At 38.4% G+C, this 19,351-nt stretch overlaps 1 protein-coding gene across 8 annotated transcripts in view; it reads left to right on the top strand.

The window, feature by feature from the left end:
- MYLK (myosin light chain kinase) overlaps positions 1-19,351 on the top strand; it is a 209,729-nt gene that overhangs the window by 127,303 nt on the left and 63,075 nt on the right. For 7 of the 8 annotated variants that reach the window (XM_072040779.1, XM_072040780.1, XM_038182232.2 and 4 more), the window contains 3 exons: positions 453-699; positions 7,953-8,033; positions 8,394-9,298. In XM_072040779.1, coding sequence (XP_071896880.1) covers positions 453-699; positions 7,953-8,033; positions 8,394-9,298 — 1,233 coding nt within the window. Of the gene's footprint in view, positions 1-452; positions 700-7,580; positions 7,893-7,952; positions 8,034-8,393; positions 9,299-19,351 lie in introns of those variants that run through there. The other variant, XM_072040783.1, reaches the window with a different exon arrangement.

Raw genomic sequence — 19,351 nt, 5'->3', positions numbered from 1 at the left:
CTGTTGTCATTGTCTGCTCTGAATTCAGACCTGTCCTGAGGTCTAGCCTTAGAGTCAGTGTTATATCTTAAATGCAATTATATGTAATTCCTAATGATTTATTACATGATCTCTGAACTAAACAGCAGTCAAAGTAATGTTAGTTGCCCTTAAAGCTATTCGTACCCGTATTCTCTATGGACAAATGTTCAAGATTCCTTTTAGGGCAACTTTAAAGTCCCTTTGTTTTGCCCTTAATACAAGTTTGGATTGAGCCAGTAAAGTGCCAAGTAAATGATTAATTTTAGTACTAACACAAGTGACTTCCAAAATTAAAGCCTGGTTTATTTTCAGATTAAAAACTTACAGCCTGTATGTTCAAAACAACTTTGTTTTTCTTTTTTTGCTTCACCTGAAATTAATTTCAAGCTTGGCATTTTCTCCTGATTGTAAATTCTGTTTGTAAACTACAGAACCTCAGGATGGTATTCAGCCCTGGTTCATTAGCAAACCAAGATCAGTGACTGCAGCTCCTGGGCAAAATGTTCTTATATCCTGTGCCATTGCTGGAGATCCTTTCCCCACCGTTCACTGGTTTAAAGATGGGCAAGAAATATTGCCAGGAAAAGGGTGTGAAATCCTGCAAAATGAAGATATCTTCACACTGATTTTGAGGAATGTGCAGTCTCGACATGCAGGGCAATATGAAATTCAGCTCAGGTATGTTTGCTGTGAAGTTTATTCCATTGGAGCAACTAATTATATTTACCCTCAAGCTGAAGTTCCCACCTGAACAAGAGTATTCACTTCTATCTGCACAAAACATTAGAGTACTAGAGGAACTCAATATTTTGGAGGGATGATAAAATGTAATCAAACTACAAGAGGAAACACAAGAGAGGACAAAACAGTATATAGTTTCTCTGGGAATCTTGAAAAACAAAGCTCTGTAGTACCACATTACTGTTGCAGTTCCTCATCACTTGCACTTGCCCTGTTTTATTCTGGTTTGTCTTTTTTTTTTTTTTTTTTTAGCAATTAAAAAGTTATCTTTGCTTCATATCCTTCAGACTAGTATAAAATTTGAAAACCGAGTTGTATTTTATTTTCTTGTAAATAAATTAATCTCATCTTCCTAACCTAAGGGAGGGGTAATGTATTTAAACCATTTAGCCCCTAAACATTGAGTTTGATTTTGTATAATTATTGTTTATTTTCCAACCAGTGTCAGAAATGGAATAGAGTTATTGTCAAAATGATTGACATGTTACTGCATACATATCTAGTCCTAAGGTATGCTTCCGTAGGCTACTACAGGCAGCCACAAAGTAGCCTCTGTATATTTTGGTATTGTTAGTTGGACAAGATAATCACTTTTCACCAGAACAGGGAGCTTTAGAAAAGTGTAGCTATTTTAATTTCAAGTCTTATTACTAACTCTTATGTAGGTAAAGCGATATGCAACATGACCTTTTTGCAAATAATCTCTTTAGTAGATTTAGACCCTTTCTACTATTTGCAATAACTTGTGAACAGACTCGTTACAGAAGAATTGGCTTGTTCACAATAAGCTAAGGTGGTCAAGGGCATGTATAATACTGATTTGTGAAGGTTATGTCTACGTACATCCTTGCATCTAAGAAAAGTCTCTTTGGAGATCAGTAGTGTTTCTAATACTCAGTATGGGATTAGCACTGGCGGGACTAGAAATGATGGTTCAATTGCATTAAGGTTGCTAACCTTGCTAACAGGACAGGGCAAGCCAAACTGTGAGTGTCACTACCTTCTACTTGTATGTATGTTGGTGGTTTCACTTGAACTGAAAGAGGATGAGGTATTTCATCAAAACTTCATAGATGAAGGAGGAAAAAGAAAGGGATGAACAAAGAAGTGCCAAAAAAGCTTTGTGTAGGACTTTGATGTGGCTGTCTTGAACAAGGTTGACAATGATTCAGTGTAGCTGATGATCACCCTGGCCAAATTCATCAATGAAGACACTTCTCAAAGTGGAGAGAATGTTATGACTGTACAATAGAACAGGCAGTATGCTTAGATAAGAAATTATTCCATAAAATTATTGGAGGAGAATTTTTTGGGGGTGGGAAGAAGTAAAGCAGTAGCTAGAAGAAAACACAGCTGATTACATGCTAGTTTCAGTTATTCCCTAAGCCCTTTATGAGATAGATAGCAGGGGATCACACAAAGATCTGTGCATTCATTCTGTCTTTTTCTAATCCATATTGACTAAAGCTGTGTTGGAATTAGAGCCAGGAGAATGCTGATACCTCTTTTTACCCTGCTCTCATTTGTAAAAATTCTGCTACAGTTCAGGGAACAGAAAGCCATATGTTTTTAGGCAATTGTTTATTGCTTATGAATAACAGAGAAGTAACTGCCTCAGGAATATTCCAGGAGCCAAATGTCAGCTGTATAATTTCATGTTTGCAGCAGAGCTAAAATAATTTTCAGCAGCACATAATCTTGTCTAAATAGCTGTTGAACTGCTTGCATTTGTCTTGAATACTTGATTGAGAATAGTTTATATATTCAGGAGCAGTCTTAACAGCACCTGAGAGTAGGAGAGCTGCGTTTAGTGTCTTTCTCTCAAAAACTCCTACAAAGTCCATTAAAATATGGAATAACCAAGAAACCACAAGTCAATTCAGAGAAGAATTTATACAGAAGTTAACAATACACAGTGGACTATTTTTAAACATAATCATTTTCTCTTCAAATGAAATGTGCAGCTCCTTTCATGTATTAATTTTAGAAGTATGTTGCATAGCTGCTTTCAGGGAGTCATTCCTTCTTCAACTCCCTTACTTAGTCTGGGCATAGTTTCATACCAGTGTTAATTGTTTTCCAATTTGTTTTCTCCATTATTCTTAAGCCCTAAATGCTGTCCTGGTATCTCCACATCTTTTGTGCTGGCTTCTCACAAACTAAAACTCTGGTTTCTACAAGTTGGGTGTAATAAAGGATTTTCCTAGTTAGTTCTTTTTTCATCAGAGTGAACTGACAAGGGTGTGTGGCCCAGCATTATCCCAATGTGATCCATCAGTGACTGCTGGTTGGCTTTCTCTCTTTCCCTCCCTCAGCATCATTTAGGATATGTTCTTGCTTTGCCTTTTGCTGTATAGCAAACTACTAAGTCTGACTTCCAAGACGGTTGTCATTTTAGCTGCTCCTGGTCCTTTTTTTAAACCTACACAGACCTCTTATTCCTATACATTTCAATTTTTCATTTCAACTCTCTTAATAATGTTCCATTGAGCCTGTTATTGCTCGGACCTTCAGAAATGGTGTTGCATTTAAAAAAAAAAAAAAAAAGTTTCATGCCTGCCAAATGCCTGTCATACAGTTGAAGGACAAGAAATTGGTCAGAGTCTCCATGAAACCATCACAATTGAAATGGGAAATAGCAATCTGTTTTTATGCAGAAAACCACTGAAATCTTTTTCTCTTCCTGTCCACTGCATCTTTCTAATGATGCTAGCATCGGTATCCTTTGGTCCCAGTGCGTTTTTCCCATGTTCTTTCAGTCAGTGTGTACGTTGTAAGTACAAAGATAAGCAAAGAAAATGGAGTACTGGACTGAGACTGAGGTTGTTGAACAAAACCTTCATCTTCATAATGGCACAGGCAACACTAGAGATTTCAGAAATCCCCCTGTAGTCCCTTAAACAAATCATCTGCCTTGTTAACCTTTGTCTTCTCTGAAGCTGAATATTTCTCTTCTCCTCATCTATCACCTTCCATAAAAGCTTGGTTAATATTGATTAACCTTATTTAGAGATTTTGATAATGTGAATAAAATCAGAGGTAAACATTCATCTTATAAATCACTGGTACCTCAAATACTCTGCATTTCAGGTTATATAAAATGTAGTTGTCAGATTACATTCCGTTACGCCACAGTAAATATGGCTCTGTCTTTGTGTAAAATACTGTTTACAAACCTTGTTATCAATACATTGTCTATTTTTAGAAAAAGAAACCATGACCTATTCCCATTCTATTCTCCTTCTCAATACCCTAAAATGCAAATAAAATGAGTAATTTTTTCCAAGCCCTAAAGTGAGGCAAGTCAGTGGATCCTCTTTGAAGTCAATAGATCTGGTCTGTGTTATGTCAGCTAAATTGGTGAGCCAGTAGATTAGTTGTGTTCTTTGGGGTGAAAGCTTCCTGGAACTTGTTTATGTGTTTGTTCCTTTTGGGGCTTTCTACCTCTTTAACTAACTTACAAAAGTATTGCAAAATCTCATTCAGAGGCTTTACAGTTACCTGAAAATACCAGCTATAGCTAGGGATCAAATAATTTACTATTCTCTGTTCATTCTCAAAAAATATAATTTACTTTGCAATACCTGTTTCACACTTCATAGGTCAGTAGGAATTTTCAGTGTGTCCTCACATTGTAGTTAACAGTGCATACCTTTTTTTCCTCTTCCTCTGGAGAGTGACTCCTAGGGACACACAGACAGTAAGTCTCATCTAAGGTTCAGTGGAAGTATTTGAGTAGACTCTGCCAAGAAACTAGTATTTCAAGATACTTTGAACATAAAAGCCATTCCAGGAAAATGGATCCCACAATAGGAGATGGAGCTATTTTTAAGATTGCTTCAGGCCTTCCAGCTGAGGCTTTATTTGTGTGTTTTTGTCATTGTTGTTGTTTGTGTGTTTGTTTGTTTTGTTTTGCTTTTGTTTGTTTGTTTTATTCCTTGACATTTTAAAGTTAAATCCTGTGCATGGGCATTATACAGAACAATCCTGCAAAATTCAACACTTTCAGACACGTCTTTGTAACTACTAAGCATAACTTTTATTTATGTCTTACATTTTATTCCACAGTAACAGAGCCACTGAGATTTGTCTTTGGCCAGGGGGTTGTTGATAAAATCCTAACACAGAGAACCTCATGATACAGAATATTGTTATTGCCAAGACTCAAAACAGCAGAGACCCAAAAGACTTGCAGTAGTGCATGTATACCACAAAGCTCTATTTTTTTTTCTAACTGTCCTTATTTATCTTGCCTTGCCTAAATTCTGAAATTGCATAAATATTTACAAAGTTTCCAGAATTATTCTTGATTGAATTTAGCATCTAAATCATCCAATCCTTTTTAATTTTTCTTGGCTTGGTTCACTTTTTCCATCTTATGAAGGTGGGTCAATGCTAGTAACTTCACTTTTTTAGACTCTGCAACTGAATTCAGAACACAAAATTATGTTGTCCCTTCTCCTAATACCAGTAATTAAACTCCCTCTGATTTCAATCTAAAGCAGGATTTGACCCGAGAAAGTTATGCTTTTGAACAGGGACGTGATGAATAAGAGGCATACTCAAGGTTTGTATCCAGTGGTCTAGTTTTCAGCCATTCACTTGAATCAGAAACCTTAACTAAGATCAAAAAACTACCTTTTGAATCATTTGTCTATCTAGGTACTTCTACTGTTGCCATAATTCGTATGTGTTTCCCAAGGTTTTAAAAATAGAGAGAACAAAATGCTCTCCTGCTTTCTTGCTCCCTCCTTTATTTTCCAAACCCTGTGAAAAAAATAACTTAGTTTAAAAAGGTCTCCCTTGCCTTCCTTATTTGTTTCTTTGCACATGCGAAGACTTTGCAGAGGGAAAGGTGCACTGTAGAAGTGGGTCCTGCAGAAATGCCATTATTCTTCACAGTGGTCAGGGTCACTTCAGTACCCCTAGATTCATCTCCTGGGAGAGTGCTGTCTCTGTTACTTTAACCTCTCCCACTGGTGACATAATTCTTGTGGGCAAATATTTTTGCCATACAGTCATGACAGAAGCTGAGCAGTGGTGCCTCCCTATTTGATGAATGCTATGAAATATCTGTACTTCAACTTGCATGGTCTCTTCTCCTTTGACAGCTTTGGATTGTTTTAAGTCCTTAAGAGAGAGTAGTTGGGCTCTAGGAGACTTATGGGAGGTATCTTAGGGTAAATGAGCATCCTGTTAATAGCCCAGCATTACTTAAGCAGTTTCAGAGTGCTTCCACTCATCTTAAAAGCTTCTGAGAATAAGGGTAAAGGAAAAAAAGAAATCTTGAGTTTCAATATTTGCAAAAGCCAGCATTTTGAAATGAATCTGGGCATTGTTTGAAGACAACGATGGTATCTTGCCATTATTCAGTGTCAATCAGTATGTTGGGAGGAAGTGACACGTGCACTTCTTTCTATTTATCTTGCCTCCAAATGGAGGTCAAATATAAGAGGACGTAAGAATGGCAGATCTCCAGCATAGAACTGACTTAAATGCTCCCTGCACTGACTTGGCACTTGTCTTGCCATTTGGACGGTTTCTGTTTGGTACTTGGATGTTCTCTAGCCTTTTGTATTGAAGGAAATTAGGGTTATGGCTTTGAGGGCTGTTCAAATGGATTGGCATCAATAGCAGTTTCTAGTGTACATAGTCTGCATTTCTGGGGGTACGAAATGTTGAAAGTATTTCTATGACTTCTTGTTGTTAAGGTCTTAAGGTCAAATAAGGTGTATTCCTACCAACCAGCAAGTCCTTAACTTTTCAGTCCAGTAACTTTGGTCAGCCTCCGCGGTTTCTTCTTGGTTTTAAAGGCTTGATTTCACACTGTGCTGACCCATTGTTTAATTATGTAAAGCAACAGAAAACAAGGGAAATCCATCTGAAAAGGTGATGGCACTAACTGCTATTATAAAAGTATAATCTTTTGCTGCATTTGGGTTAATGCCCTTGCATACTGTGTGACTCCATTGCAAGTTGCAAATGAGTCAAATTATAGCTTAGTCACCCAAACAGAACAACACCTAGGAATCCATTTCTCTGGGCTATTTAAAAACAAGCCAATCAATATGTGTATGGTAAATTAACAGAAAGGCATTCCCAAGTCCATGTTTTAAAATTCAGAGCAAAATAGGCTTAAAGGTGCTCTTATCTAGCAAGAGTCTTTTGAAAGGTGATCAGAGTTGGGAAAAACTGCATCTCTTTCCTTCCTCCCAAGTCCTCCAAATTTCACAAATCCTTTGCTATGTTCAAGACATGTTTTCAGTAACAAAAAATATTTTTGTTAAAAAGAAAAATCATTTGGGAGTTTGCAGTCCATTTGTTAGCTTATATTGGGAAGAACAAAAGTGTTCTCATTATTGAAAAATATCTCCAGTCCTTAATCAATTTAAAGGAGTAGGTCTGTGTGTTTTTAATAGTATTTCAGGGAAGCAGTGGCAACAATTACAGAGCTGGTGCCTTGGGGAGTTAAATTTTGGTTTTGGCATCTTCTGTGTTAAGTGGAGAAGAGCTGTTTGGGGCTAGAAGGATGATATATATCTGTGGGAGGGAGTGTGCAGTGGGGGTGGGGGGAGCGCTTTGATGAATTCTTTAATGGGAGCCCTTTTCAGAAGGCATCCATGGTATTCCTCTGCAAAAGGAAGAATAAGTACTCAGCACCATATATGGTGACACTTTTATGTTTTTTAATATAAACATGCACAGGCTGGAGCAATCCATGTAGATGGGATTTGCTGATTGGTTGGGCTGTGGGGGAGGGAAGGAAATGAGACCCTGCTTTTAATATCTTAACATTAGGAAACTTAAGAGCTTGGGCTTGAATAAATAAACAGTAGGCAGAGTTGGAAAGATTTTCAACTTTGCAAAATAGCCCCTTCCTCTGCCTCGATTTTCCAGCTTTTGTATTTGTTTTCCTTTAGCTTGTTTGTTTGCAGCTGTTTCATTCTGTAAATTGCTTTGATTTTTGTTCGTGGAGTGTGTTGTTCCCAGTGTAGACAGTCACAAATCAGAAAAAGCTATTTGAGATAGCTTGGCTCCATGTATAAGGGGACCAGCTCCACTCAGTCAACCACCACAATGCCGCCCTCTTTTTGAGCTGTTTTATTGCAATACCCAGTCACTTAGCTCAGGTAAGTTACAATCTTGGAGGGAGAAACCTCTGCTTTTCTGATTTCACTTAAACATTTCAGGAACCAAGTTGGAGAATGCAGCTGCCAGGTGTCTTTGATGCTGCGAGAGAGTTCAGCTTCCAGAGCAGAAATGCTCAGAGAGTGAGTATTTTTCCCAGGGACTTGCATGGGTGGGTTCTATTTTTTGCTCCGTTAATTCCCTGCCCTTACAGACCCAGGCTGGCTGCTGTTCAATCTAATCCCCAAATGTGACCCAACAAATTGTTTTCATCATACAGGCTAAGCACATTGTACCAAGCCAGAGTAGAGAAGATCTTTTTTTGTTTGTGCCCTTATATGGATCCTGAAGTCATCATTGATGCAATAAACTAATGGAGTGTGCTCCTCTAATCAACCTCCCCTTCTATAAACACATTTTGTTCCTGCTCTGAGATTGTTCCCTGACATTTTTAAACCAGCCCCTTTCCTGGCTGTCTCTTTCTTTTCTTTTTCGGATCATAGTGGGAGGGAATCAGCCAGCTCTGGAGAGCGAAGAGATGGTGGAGATCATGGTACACTAACATTTGGTAGAACAAGTGTCTTCAGAAAGAGCAGCAGTGAAACCAGAGCAGCTGAGGAAGAGCAGGAAGACGTCCGGGGTGTGCTGAAGAGGCGAGTGGAAACTCGGGAACACACAGAGGAGAGCCTGAGGCAGCAGGAAGCTGAGCAGCTTGATTTCCGTGACATTTTAGGCAAGAAAGTCAGCACCAAAAGTTTTTCTGAGGAGGAACTGAAAGAAATCCCAGCCGAGCAAATGGACTTCCGAGCAAACCTGCAGCGGCAGGTCAAGCCCAAGACCTTGTCAGAAGAGGAAAGGAAAGTTCATGCTCCTCAACAGGTGGACTTCCGCTCTGTGCTGGCCAAGAAGGGCACCCCAAAAACCCCATTGCCAGAGAAGGTGCCAGCTCCTAAACCAGCTGTCACAGATTTCAGATCTGTGTTGGGCGCAAAGAAAAAGCCACCTGCAGAGAATGGCAATGCTGGCACCCCAGCACCAAATGCCCGCACCAATTCTGAAGCCCAGAATGCCACCCCCAATTCTGAAGCCCCTGTTGCCAAACCAGCAGTGAAAAAAGAAGAAAAGAACGACAGGAACTGTGAACACGGGTGTGCCGTGGTGGATGGCGGAATAATTGGGAAAAAACCTGAAAACAAACCAGCAGCAAGCAAACCACCACCAAGCAAGCCAACACCAAGCAAAGGAACAGCACCCTCTTTTACAGAGAAGCTTCAGGATGCTAAAGTAGTAGATGGTGAAAAATTGGTCTTACAATGTCGGATTTCCTCGGATCCCCCTGCAGCTGTCACCTGGACTCTGGACAGCAAAGCCATCAAATCATCAAAGTCCATTGTCATCTCCCAAGAAGGTAAATCAATTGAATTACAAGCCAGCTGTGTGACACTGTTATATCTGACTCTTGATTAATAATATTAAGTTTGTTAAAGGTAATGCAATACTTTATTTAAGTCCTGTGCCAGTAACTGTTTCCAGATGCAACTTTCTTGTTATTTCAGTGGAGTACACAAGGAACAGTATGTTTGACATTTCTTGCAGATTCTCCTTTAACAGCCTGCAGATGTAATTTTCATAAAGTTGAACTTCTTGCGTTTTTAAATGCTGTTTACATTGCTGATGCTGTTTAAGGAGCTGGTACATGACGTTTATTTAAGCTGAACTTTAAGGATTTAGAACATGGAAAACAGAATAATATTATTGCTGGTTTACAAATTCTGATTTAATTCTTCTGCATGTTTAATATTTCAGGTTTTTTATTGCATTAAGAAACACAGAAGCAAAGAGGGGTAGTGTTACAGAAGGAAGTTATTATAAGTTTAAATTACATGTTTAATATCAGAGTTCAGAATTGATTTATAGTCTATTTAGTGTCCTCCCACAGATGTTTTTGTTGTCCTTACAGACACTGAAGTACTTGTCCACCAATGGCATGATGACTTTTACCTAATTTCAAAACAGCATAGAGTTTGGTAAATGTCCTCATAAAGAGCATTTACTGTTGTCAAATTGAGTGTTTTTTCTTTATATTCCATATTCTGAGTAATCAAAATCCACTATATTAGTTTTGTATGAAATAATACTAGTATTGTATTTAACATATATTTGCCTTGGGCAAAAAAAAAAAAATAGGAAGGATAACTGATAATACAGACAGTCTTCCGTACTTCATTTCATAAAACTCTGAAGGAATTATAGGGAGAATTACATTTTCCTACAGATTGTCAAGGTATGATTCTTAGTATGCATGTGAACTTTTTTTTTAAATACACAGAGCTCCACATTCTTAACTGTGAATCATGCTTCATTTAATCTAGAGCATTTTCAGTGTTATTATATGAAAATCAAATGAACACACATGATGGTTGACCACAACTGGTGAATTCTTAAACAGTTATCCAAGCACTGAAACATGAGGGTTTTTTAAAGTAGATGCAGTCAAAAACATCACTTTCTTCAGACAGGAAAAGAAAATTACCTGGGTACTGTATGAAGGGGATAACAATGTAAGCAGATGGGGAGAGGAAAATGATAGCAGGTGCACTCTGTCTGGATAACTGTCATTTACAAGAGAAAAAGTTGAGAGGAGGAAATGCCATCCTTGTGAAAAGGACTGATGGGATCAGAAAGTAGGAAACTATAGTTTAATAAACATTACAGTAGAAGAAGCCCATACAGTAAGGTTTCATGAGTTTTCTTGGAGTTGCACAGAGTGAAAAGAAATTATGCACTTCAAAGTTTTGCTTGCCCTCTCAAAGTATGCTAGATAGAAAGCATCTCTATTAGACAGAAATAATCCAGTTCTGAGTTGTGGGGGAGCCTCCTAGAGTGCCAAAGCTTCAGTGATATGGTGCTGCAGAAAGCTCTTTTATGGACTAAAAGAAGCTGAGTAATTGACTGGTAACAATCCCTGAACTCATATTTGCTTTATAAAATGGTACTGTGACTGCTCAAAGAGGCTGTAGAATTTCCCTCCTTGGAGGTATTCAAAAGCTGCCTGGACATGGTGCTGAGCAACCTGTTCTAGGTTGCTCTGCTTGAGTAGGGGGTTGGACCAGAAGACATCCAAAGGTCCCTCCCAACCTCTACCTTTCTGTGAAAGTCCAGTAGAGTTGTGTTTGTTGTACTGGCGTACAGTGACGTGATACTGATGCACATACATGTTCTGCCACCTGCCTGAGCAGGGTTATGTGACATGTCCCACCCAGTTTGCCTGGACTGGGTGACACTCCTGGATCATGGCATAGAGCTGGCATTTTGTCAGGATGTCCCACTGCAGCAGTGCTTTCCATTGAGGTAAAGAATGAAGGTCACCACTGGATGAGGAATCCATTGTTTCAGGATGTTGTTTTTTCAGGGAGTGAAGTAACTGTCTTTATGTTTGAGTTTTACCTGTATTATTGCACTATTATCTTGCTTAGGTAATTGTTATTGCCTGTACTTAGAAGTTATGCTGTCTTTTGCACCTATTTGCAGAGGCTCTAAAAAGAAATACTACCCAGGGAAGTAAATGCTGTTGTTTTTTTCCTTTAATGGAAAGAAACAGAAAGAAGGTTACAAGTATTTTTTATTAACCTTATTACATACCTTCTGGTACACTGAAGGGATGCATTGCACGATGGTCAGTTTATTTTTTTTCAGCCAGTACCTGCTAGCTTTGACACTTGGAGAAGGACACGTTGCTGCTCTTCTGCTGTGAGATGCTTTCATGACAGCTGTTAAGAAGTTAACTGCATATGCATGATTCTTAAAGTAATTTCCAGTTTTCTCAGAAGTTGATTTTCTGTTTTCCCCTAATTAGGAGCATGTAACTAATTGAAGTAACCAAGAGAGAAGAAGGAATAATGAGAGCTATAGACTAGAACTGAGAAATAAAAAGTTCATGATGAGTATCAAGAAATATTTCTTGATAGAGAAACTCTTCATATGGGTTAGTCTCACAGAAAGTGTTTGGAGCAGCTCTAAACATAGACAGCAGCAATATAACTGGATGCAGTGCTCAGTTAGCTCAGTGCCAAAATCCCACATTCTGTGTTTTGCCCAGAACACTGCAAAGGCAGCTTGGTTAGGCCACAGGCATCATACCCTTCAGCAAAAGTGCCTTTGGCCAATTTTGGAGCAGCATTTAATGGGCTCTGCAGATAATCCCCTACAGTCATCTCAGCTGAAAGAAGGCTGACTCTGGGGGAAGGAGAGAAGTTCAGAGCAAATGGACCTAGCTCACATTAATGGGTTTAGACCGTGCAGTCATTTTTTATTTATTCAGTATGATCTTACTCCTCTTGTGTTCAACACCACAATCCACACTGAAAATGGCATTGTGTGTGTTGCTAGCTGTTTCACCTGGTTCTGTGCTGCTGTGAAGTTTCATGGTGACTAGTGGCTCATATATTGAAAAAGCTGTATGTACATTTTCCAGAGTTATCTCATGGATAAAGAATGGCTTACTTATGCTTAGTCAGCTGGATACTGGAAAATCGAGAGCAAGAGATCTCTATTTCCTTATAATAGTACAAGCCCATCTTGGTGTGGGCCAGTGGCCCACAAACTGTTCAATGTAAGTAACACATGAACCTTGGCAGAATGCCATGTATTTGTGTTTTGGAAGTGAAATTAACCCTCTCGGTCATTGCCAGAAAGCCAGAAGAAGAAGCGTTTTAGTAATCTGTTGGTGTCAAATATGTCGTGTATATAAATGCATGAGATCTTGTTTCAGAAGCACATCCACTTGATAAAACAAGTAGCATATTTGTCCACTTCAAATTATACTTGTGCGTAACAAGTTCACTGGATAGGAGAGCTAACTTCTCCTTTTACGTACTAACTCACAGAAAGCAACTTTCCCTAGCATATTTTTCCTAGCTGATCCTAAGGCCCTTTACCTGTTAAAAATACCTGCTATTCATGTCCTCTGTGTTTGAAAAGGCTGACACTGCATTGATTGTCCAATGCAGGTTAGACATTATAGGGCAAGAGAAGGGGGATGTTAGCCACAGATCTTTGCCATCAGAAGCCCAAATTAAAACACCAGTTGGAATAATCATTGACTTTTAAGGTCTTTAGGGAATGAAAAAATACATCCTGCTCCAAAAAAGACTTTCATATTCAGGCACGCTATGTCATATTTTTGTAGTACTTAATCTAGGGTTTGCAATGTACTCAATATTCTTGGATAAAACTTAAATTAGCAATTAGAAGTCAGAATCTAGCAGTGTTATACTGAATGTTACATTCACAACATGTCTAAGAATAATCTAATTTCTTACATTTTCCTTTCCATTTATTAATACTGATTTATTTCCCTTCCAAATCATGAACATTGGTACTTGTTTCCCCATTTCTTTTAATAATTCCCCACATCGTATTCTGTAGGTTGATTGGCATATGTGATTTGTTGCTTAGAGTATCATTTTTATGACAAAGTGAGCTCTTACACCATTTTTCTTTTACAACTGGTAGGATTTTAGTAAGGGTTTGATTTTATTTTTCTTCTTTTAAACACTTGTCAGATTTGTTTATCCTGTTCGTGAGGGAAGGCACTAATGTGTTTTGGGGTGATTTTTTTATTATTTTTTTATTTTTTGCCTGTGAAATCTCAAAATAAAATGGAAGCAAGACAAACACAAAGGAGCATACTCATAACTTAAAGCGTCATGCATATATATAGGCAGGTTAGATGGTGTGTGGTTGAGGCAATTATTTTCAATATGAGAGAATGCTCTTTTGTTTGAAGTTATGGGGGGGCTTTTTGTTTGAAAGGAAAAAGGTTTAAGAAGGCTGTAGCAGACATTACAGTGGAGTTAGACATATAAGGATTGAGTAGAACAAACTTCCTCACACGGTGAACTCTGCAGAGCAGGAACCATTTTGTTTTAGATTTGTATAGTACTTGGCAGAGTACTGGCCTGTGCTAGTGTCCTAATGTAACACACTCTTGGATAGAAAAAAACAGATAGAAAATTTTTGCATGGTTACAAAAACTATTCTAGAAGACACCCGTGAAAGGTATTTGGAAGCTGGCATTCATGCTAGACTGGAGAACTGAGATGAATAATGAATATAAGTACAAATTGGCAAATTTGCCATTTTGTTAAGCCACCTTGTTATGCTTTTTCGGGCTAGATTTAACACTGCATGACTATGTAGATTGAGGAGGAACTACTTAATACAGCCTTCAATGGCAGCAACAATGTAGGTTAGAAAATGCCCAAGTTTGTATTGCTTTGTGTAAAACACATTTTTTTCTGTGTCTTGGCAGTCTGAAGAGTTGGTAATCCTGTTAGCAGTAATGCCTTAACAACTTTCTTGTGACTTACTATAACTCCTGTCTTCCTATCAGTTGTTCATGTTTATGTCATTCTAACTAGGATCTGCCATGACTTTTTTGATTTATTTTTTTTTTAATTAACTTTTAGCAAGAGTTTTGTGTGCAATTAACACAGTTCTGTGTACTAATGAAAGTAGCTGGATCCTGAAGCTTTAAAAGTTTTTTCATAAAGTTTAAGTCTAGGGCAATCGTCTGAGTATCAGTTCTGATACAACTCCATGTTTGTCACTTGCCACAAAATTTCCCTCTATACTGTCATTTTTGTCTGATGTTTCCTGTAGTCTAGGTATGTAGTTTATATTTAAATACAACAAAAGAGATGAGTTTTCTATCATCTCTGTTAATTTATTGCAATGGCATATTCATATTACTGCTTTGCTTTTAAATCAAGAAACAAAGAAATACCATATTTCTTATTGACTGTATTTGATTTCTGCTTCTATATATTAGTTTCCTTTCTTTGCTAAGCTAAAGAGCCTGTTTGTACTTGATATAATAGCTTTCATTCTGTAATCAAGACAGCTCTCCTAATTCTCTTATTTTTAAGAATTGACAAGTCAAGCTCTTACAACTTTCTCTCTATAATGCACTTTATCTAGGCCTTAGAGTTTTGGTTTTGTTGTTTGTTTGTTTTTGTTTGGGGGTGTGTTTTTCTTTGTCTTTTTAATACTCCTCTTCAGTTGCTGCTTGTTGATTTGTTATCTGGTTTAGAAAACAGCCAGCAGAACTGTATTTCAGCATCAGTACCAGTGAGATGGAGATCCTATTGCTGTGCTTGCTGGAGATCATTGGTTCTCTTTCTACCTCATAACAGTGGAGCTCACGTTTGTTACTTCTGTGTTAAACCTTTAAATCTTATGGCAGTAGAGCATCCCTTCCCATCCATGGCTATGTTATTTGTCATTCCAATAAGCCCCATTTTCTTTGAGTGAATAGGACTCAGATAAAAAAGTAAATGAGACTGTTTATGTGAACTGCCCTGTGTTCTATCTCTTTCTCCTCTTTTCCCTTTCTAATAGTTTTTTGATCATCTGTATGCTTATCAACATTTAATTTGTGAATACTTCTATCACAGATTAAAATATTGAACAGCTGTGGTCCTTGTCTAATCACAGAGGAAGTCCACCAGAAACATACCAAGTGACAACTTTCTATTGTCAGCTGCTTCCTGAGATCCTTATTTTGGCAACTCTAACTCTGCCTACTGTGAACGTCATTAATATGGCGTTCATTACAAGCAGAAATGGGAGATAATATAAATATTTCAGCAAAGACAAATTACCTATGTACAGGTACATTTCACAGTTAAATGTGTAATCTCATAATGGATAAAAATAGGTTTCTCATGTTTTCCTTACAACTCTATCAATTAGCAATAATTAAATTTGACTCTTTTTCTTCTCTGAAACTTCTGTGAGTTTTTCAGTACTTTGGCTGTTGTCATCCTAACTGTAGTCAGTAGTCTCCAGGTCAAGCCACTTACCATTTTAAAACATGACTGGGACATTAGCACATATTTACACTTTCCTGCACAATTTGAGATTCATTAGAAAAGTAACACCAGTGGGCCAAAGAGTTCTTCAACAAATTCATTATGACTCCTAGGCAGAAGTTCTCATGACCTAGTATTTGTTAGTACTGCTAATAACTCCATATTACCTCTTTGTCCCATGGGATATAAATGAGAAAGACATAGTAGCTTCAGTCTGCACCAGAGACAGGAGTCAGGAGTTAATCCAGCTAGATGCCAGAGCAGGGAATAAGATGCAGGAGCTGTTTTTTGTTGGTTTGTGTATTTGTTTTATATCTGAAGTTCACTTTCTGCAGAGTATCATGGAAAGAATGCAGAAGCCTAGAGATATTTTAAACTGGTTTGTACTATTTCTGAGTAAGTCAGAAAATCCCTTAATAGCTCAAAATTCACGGGAAAGGCTTTATGTATCTAAACCAGAGCCCCCAGTAAACTGTCAGCTTCTGTGGCTGTTAAGGTCTTTTCTAGAGCTGCACAAGTTCTGCTAACTGGAAGATCCAAGTATTAATGTTTACTCTATTCCTGCACTTCATGGCAATGTTTTAAAGATTGCTGATGGGCTGGTTCCTAAAAGAAAAAGAGGGGAAAAGGAGGAAATTAATTGCAAATTCTTCTAGTTGACTGGGATTTGTGAAGTGCCAGGATTCAGATTTCCATCTGGAGTAACCAGTCTGAGTTTTCTTACATTTATGAGAAAAATAAGCTCATTTCAGGTCACAAAGCATTTATGCAGAGGAAATACCAAAGACTTTGTTGAAAGACATTTGGCCCTCCAGCCCCAGGAATCAGCTGGAGCTCTAGGTCACAGAACATAGACATAGGGGACTTTCTTGCCCTTATTAAATCTTGTCATGTTTTGCCTGGTTTTTGGTTTTGTGCTTTTTGTTATTTTTGTTTGTTTGTTTGTTTTCTTGTTGCTGTCTTTTTATCCTGGTTTTCCAAGAAAAGAGGTTTCTACAATCATGCTCTCAGTCTCCCCTCGTCCCCCTGACCCAGCCCAGCAAACGCTTTTGTGAACCACAGGTCAATTTCACACCAAATTACAGTAGTCCACGGTTTCATAAATAGCAGTGGCTAAATAAAGGAGAATGACTCAAATTATCTCATTTCCCCTTCACTCCTCCACTGAGGAGGGCAGAATACCATCACATCCATCACATCTGGTGGTAGCAACAAGCCCAGCAAACGCCATGTCCATGTCCTTTGTATGTGCTGTCCTGGTTTAGCTGCTGGGGATTATGAAGGAGTGAAGGGAAATAAGATACAGATTATTTCTGCAGGGTGCTTGAAGTCAGGAGATAAAGGTTTAACCTTGAACAATCATGTTTCCTTCATTCTCCACTCATGAGGACTCTGTTTCCAGTGGAATAAGCCAAACGCAGCTTCAGTCAGACCCTGCCATGTGGCTTGGCCAATGCTGGATTATAAAATCACAGCTAACAGACCATTGAATGCATGTGGAAAGTAGAGGATCATCATGAGATTTGCTAGGATTAGCTTCTCAATTTTAGTCTAACTTCGGGGAAGGTCTTGTTGATGTGGGATGGTTTTGTCTGTGTGTGCTGCATAAGGAAGTGTGTCTCATAAGGCGTTAACTTATATTGCCACAGGATGCTGTATGGACAGAAATGCAACAGCGTGAATGGTGAGGCATGGTCCTATGTCACACGAGTCTTCAGTGAGCTGATTAAGGCAAGGAAGGGCTTTTGAGCAGACAGAAATCTCCAGCAGAAACTAAAGTACATGCTGCTTTGTTCTAGTCCCTTAAAGAGTCAGTTATGTGTACGAGTCAGGCTCCTTCCCTGCAGTAAGATGGCCAGAAATCTTCCTCATAGTTATGTGTCATTGTTCCATAATCTATGTTCTTTGGCAACAGCATTTTTAGGTTCTAATGTGTGATCTTTTCTAAGCACATTGTATAGATTTACACAAATTCTCAGACTGTAAGTTATCTTTCTGTTTACCCTCCAATTTTCTCTAAACAGCAGAGACACCTGAATTTATATTTGCTGGATGCCTGCAAGAATACTTTGCTAATGTCCCTCCTCCATTTGGAACAGGGCTGCAGCTCGTGACATTTTTGGCTCAGCCTGACTCATGAAGATGAGTTGACTCAGGGAAGGCACATGGCTTTTCTCTTCACCCTGTGGTTGGCTGAGCACAGCCCATCTGAGTGAGGGGTCAATACTCCTCTTCTGAGAGAGATTTTATGTCATTCCTCAAGGGAAAATTAGCACTATTTAGAGCTTCTTGATTTTGTGGAGAATGAGGATGACAGAAACATTCAATTCTTTCTAACCCATGTGTGTCTGGCAAAGAAAATTTGTTGAGAACTGTCTGAATGTTGTTGTGTTTTTTTTTGTTTTTGTTTGTTTGTTTGTTTTTAGAAAGAAAGAAAGAAAGAAAGAAAGAAAGAAAGAAAGAAAGAAAGAAAGAAAGAAAGAAAGAAAGAAAGAAAGAAAGAAAGATTTGCCTTGAACTATAACAACTAATTTTACAATGAGAGAAAATCTGAATGCCAAAAGTATAGTTACCATATCAGAACTGAGATCTAGTCTCCAAGAGGAGCCATTAAACTCCCAAAGTTTTTCTAACAGCAGAGTGAATCAGCTCCTTTCCAAGGATTAGTGTCATGTGTGAGCATGCCATCTCCCACATCACAAGTGATATATTTGATGGCGAGCCTGCGATCAGGCACTCTGGAATGTAGAAAGAAAGATGAAAAATGGCAAGAGAATTTCCTTGTGTCTCAAGACACAGGGGAAAGATTTAAGAAAGATCATCTGTCTACTCTTGCCATTAATTAGGAGAGATTGAGAAAGGGAAATGGAGGAAGAAGGGAAGGGAAGGTGTTTCTGTGGCTGAAATAACTGGAGGGTCAAGGCATTCTGGGCAAGATAACAACAATGGCTGGTAGAGCACAATGTCTCAGGCTGTGTTTAGAGTACAGGCCAGGCTTTCCAGTGAGGACGAAAGAAAGACCACACTTAACCCTCTCTTAATGAGGGATATTTGGAAGGGAAAATTCTGGAGTGCTTTAAGTGGGGTTTTCCCTGGGAAGCAAAGTGCTTTGTTCCAAGCAATGCAAGTGAATGTAAGGAATTAGGTGAAGCACAGTTCTCCTTCCTTGTCCCCCAACTAGTGGGAACAACTTCTGTTTTGGTTCACAGAGTTTTATTTTTTAAGAGGAAATGTATTTCCCTTGGGTCATACCAAGCTTCCCTTGGTAACTACAGAACTTATGTCGCATCCTGTTTCTGCAAACCCAATAGTCAGATTTGGCTTTTTTTGTTGTTTGAAATGGAATGGGGAATTTGTTGCAGTGACAAATTTGATTGCCAATTATATGTTGGACTTTTTAACATTATAATATTAGTCACTCATTCTTTGAGAAATTCAAGCAGAAAGAAAATGGCTCACAGTGCCATTTTTAAACTTGGGCAGTAACCTGAAGTTTTACTTTCATAGATGCCCACGGGAGAGCTAGAGATAAGGCTGAATCAAATGTTATAGATCGTCAGTTTATAGAAGTGCTCTTATTTACAGTC

This window comes from Anas platyrhynchos, chromosome 7 (assembly GCF_047663525.1).
Source record: "Anas platyrhynchos isolate ZD024472 breed Pekin duck chromosome 7, IASCAAS_PekinDuck_T2T, whole genome shotgun sequence".
NCBI lineage: Eukaryota > Metazoa > Chordata > Aves > Anseriformes > Anatidae > Anas > Anas platyrhynchos.
Note: the sequence above shows the minus strand (reverse complement) of the source record. Positions and strands in the feature narration are given on the sequence as shown.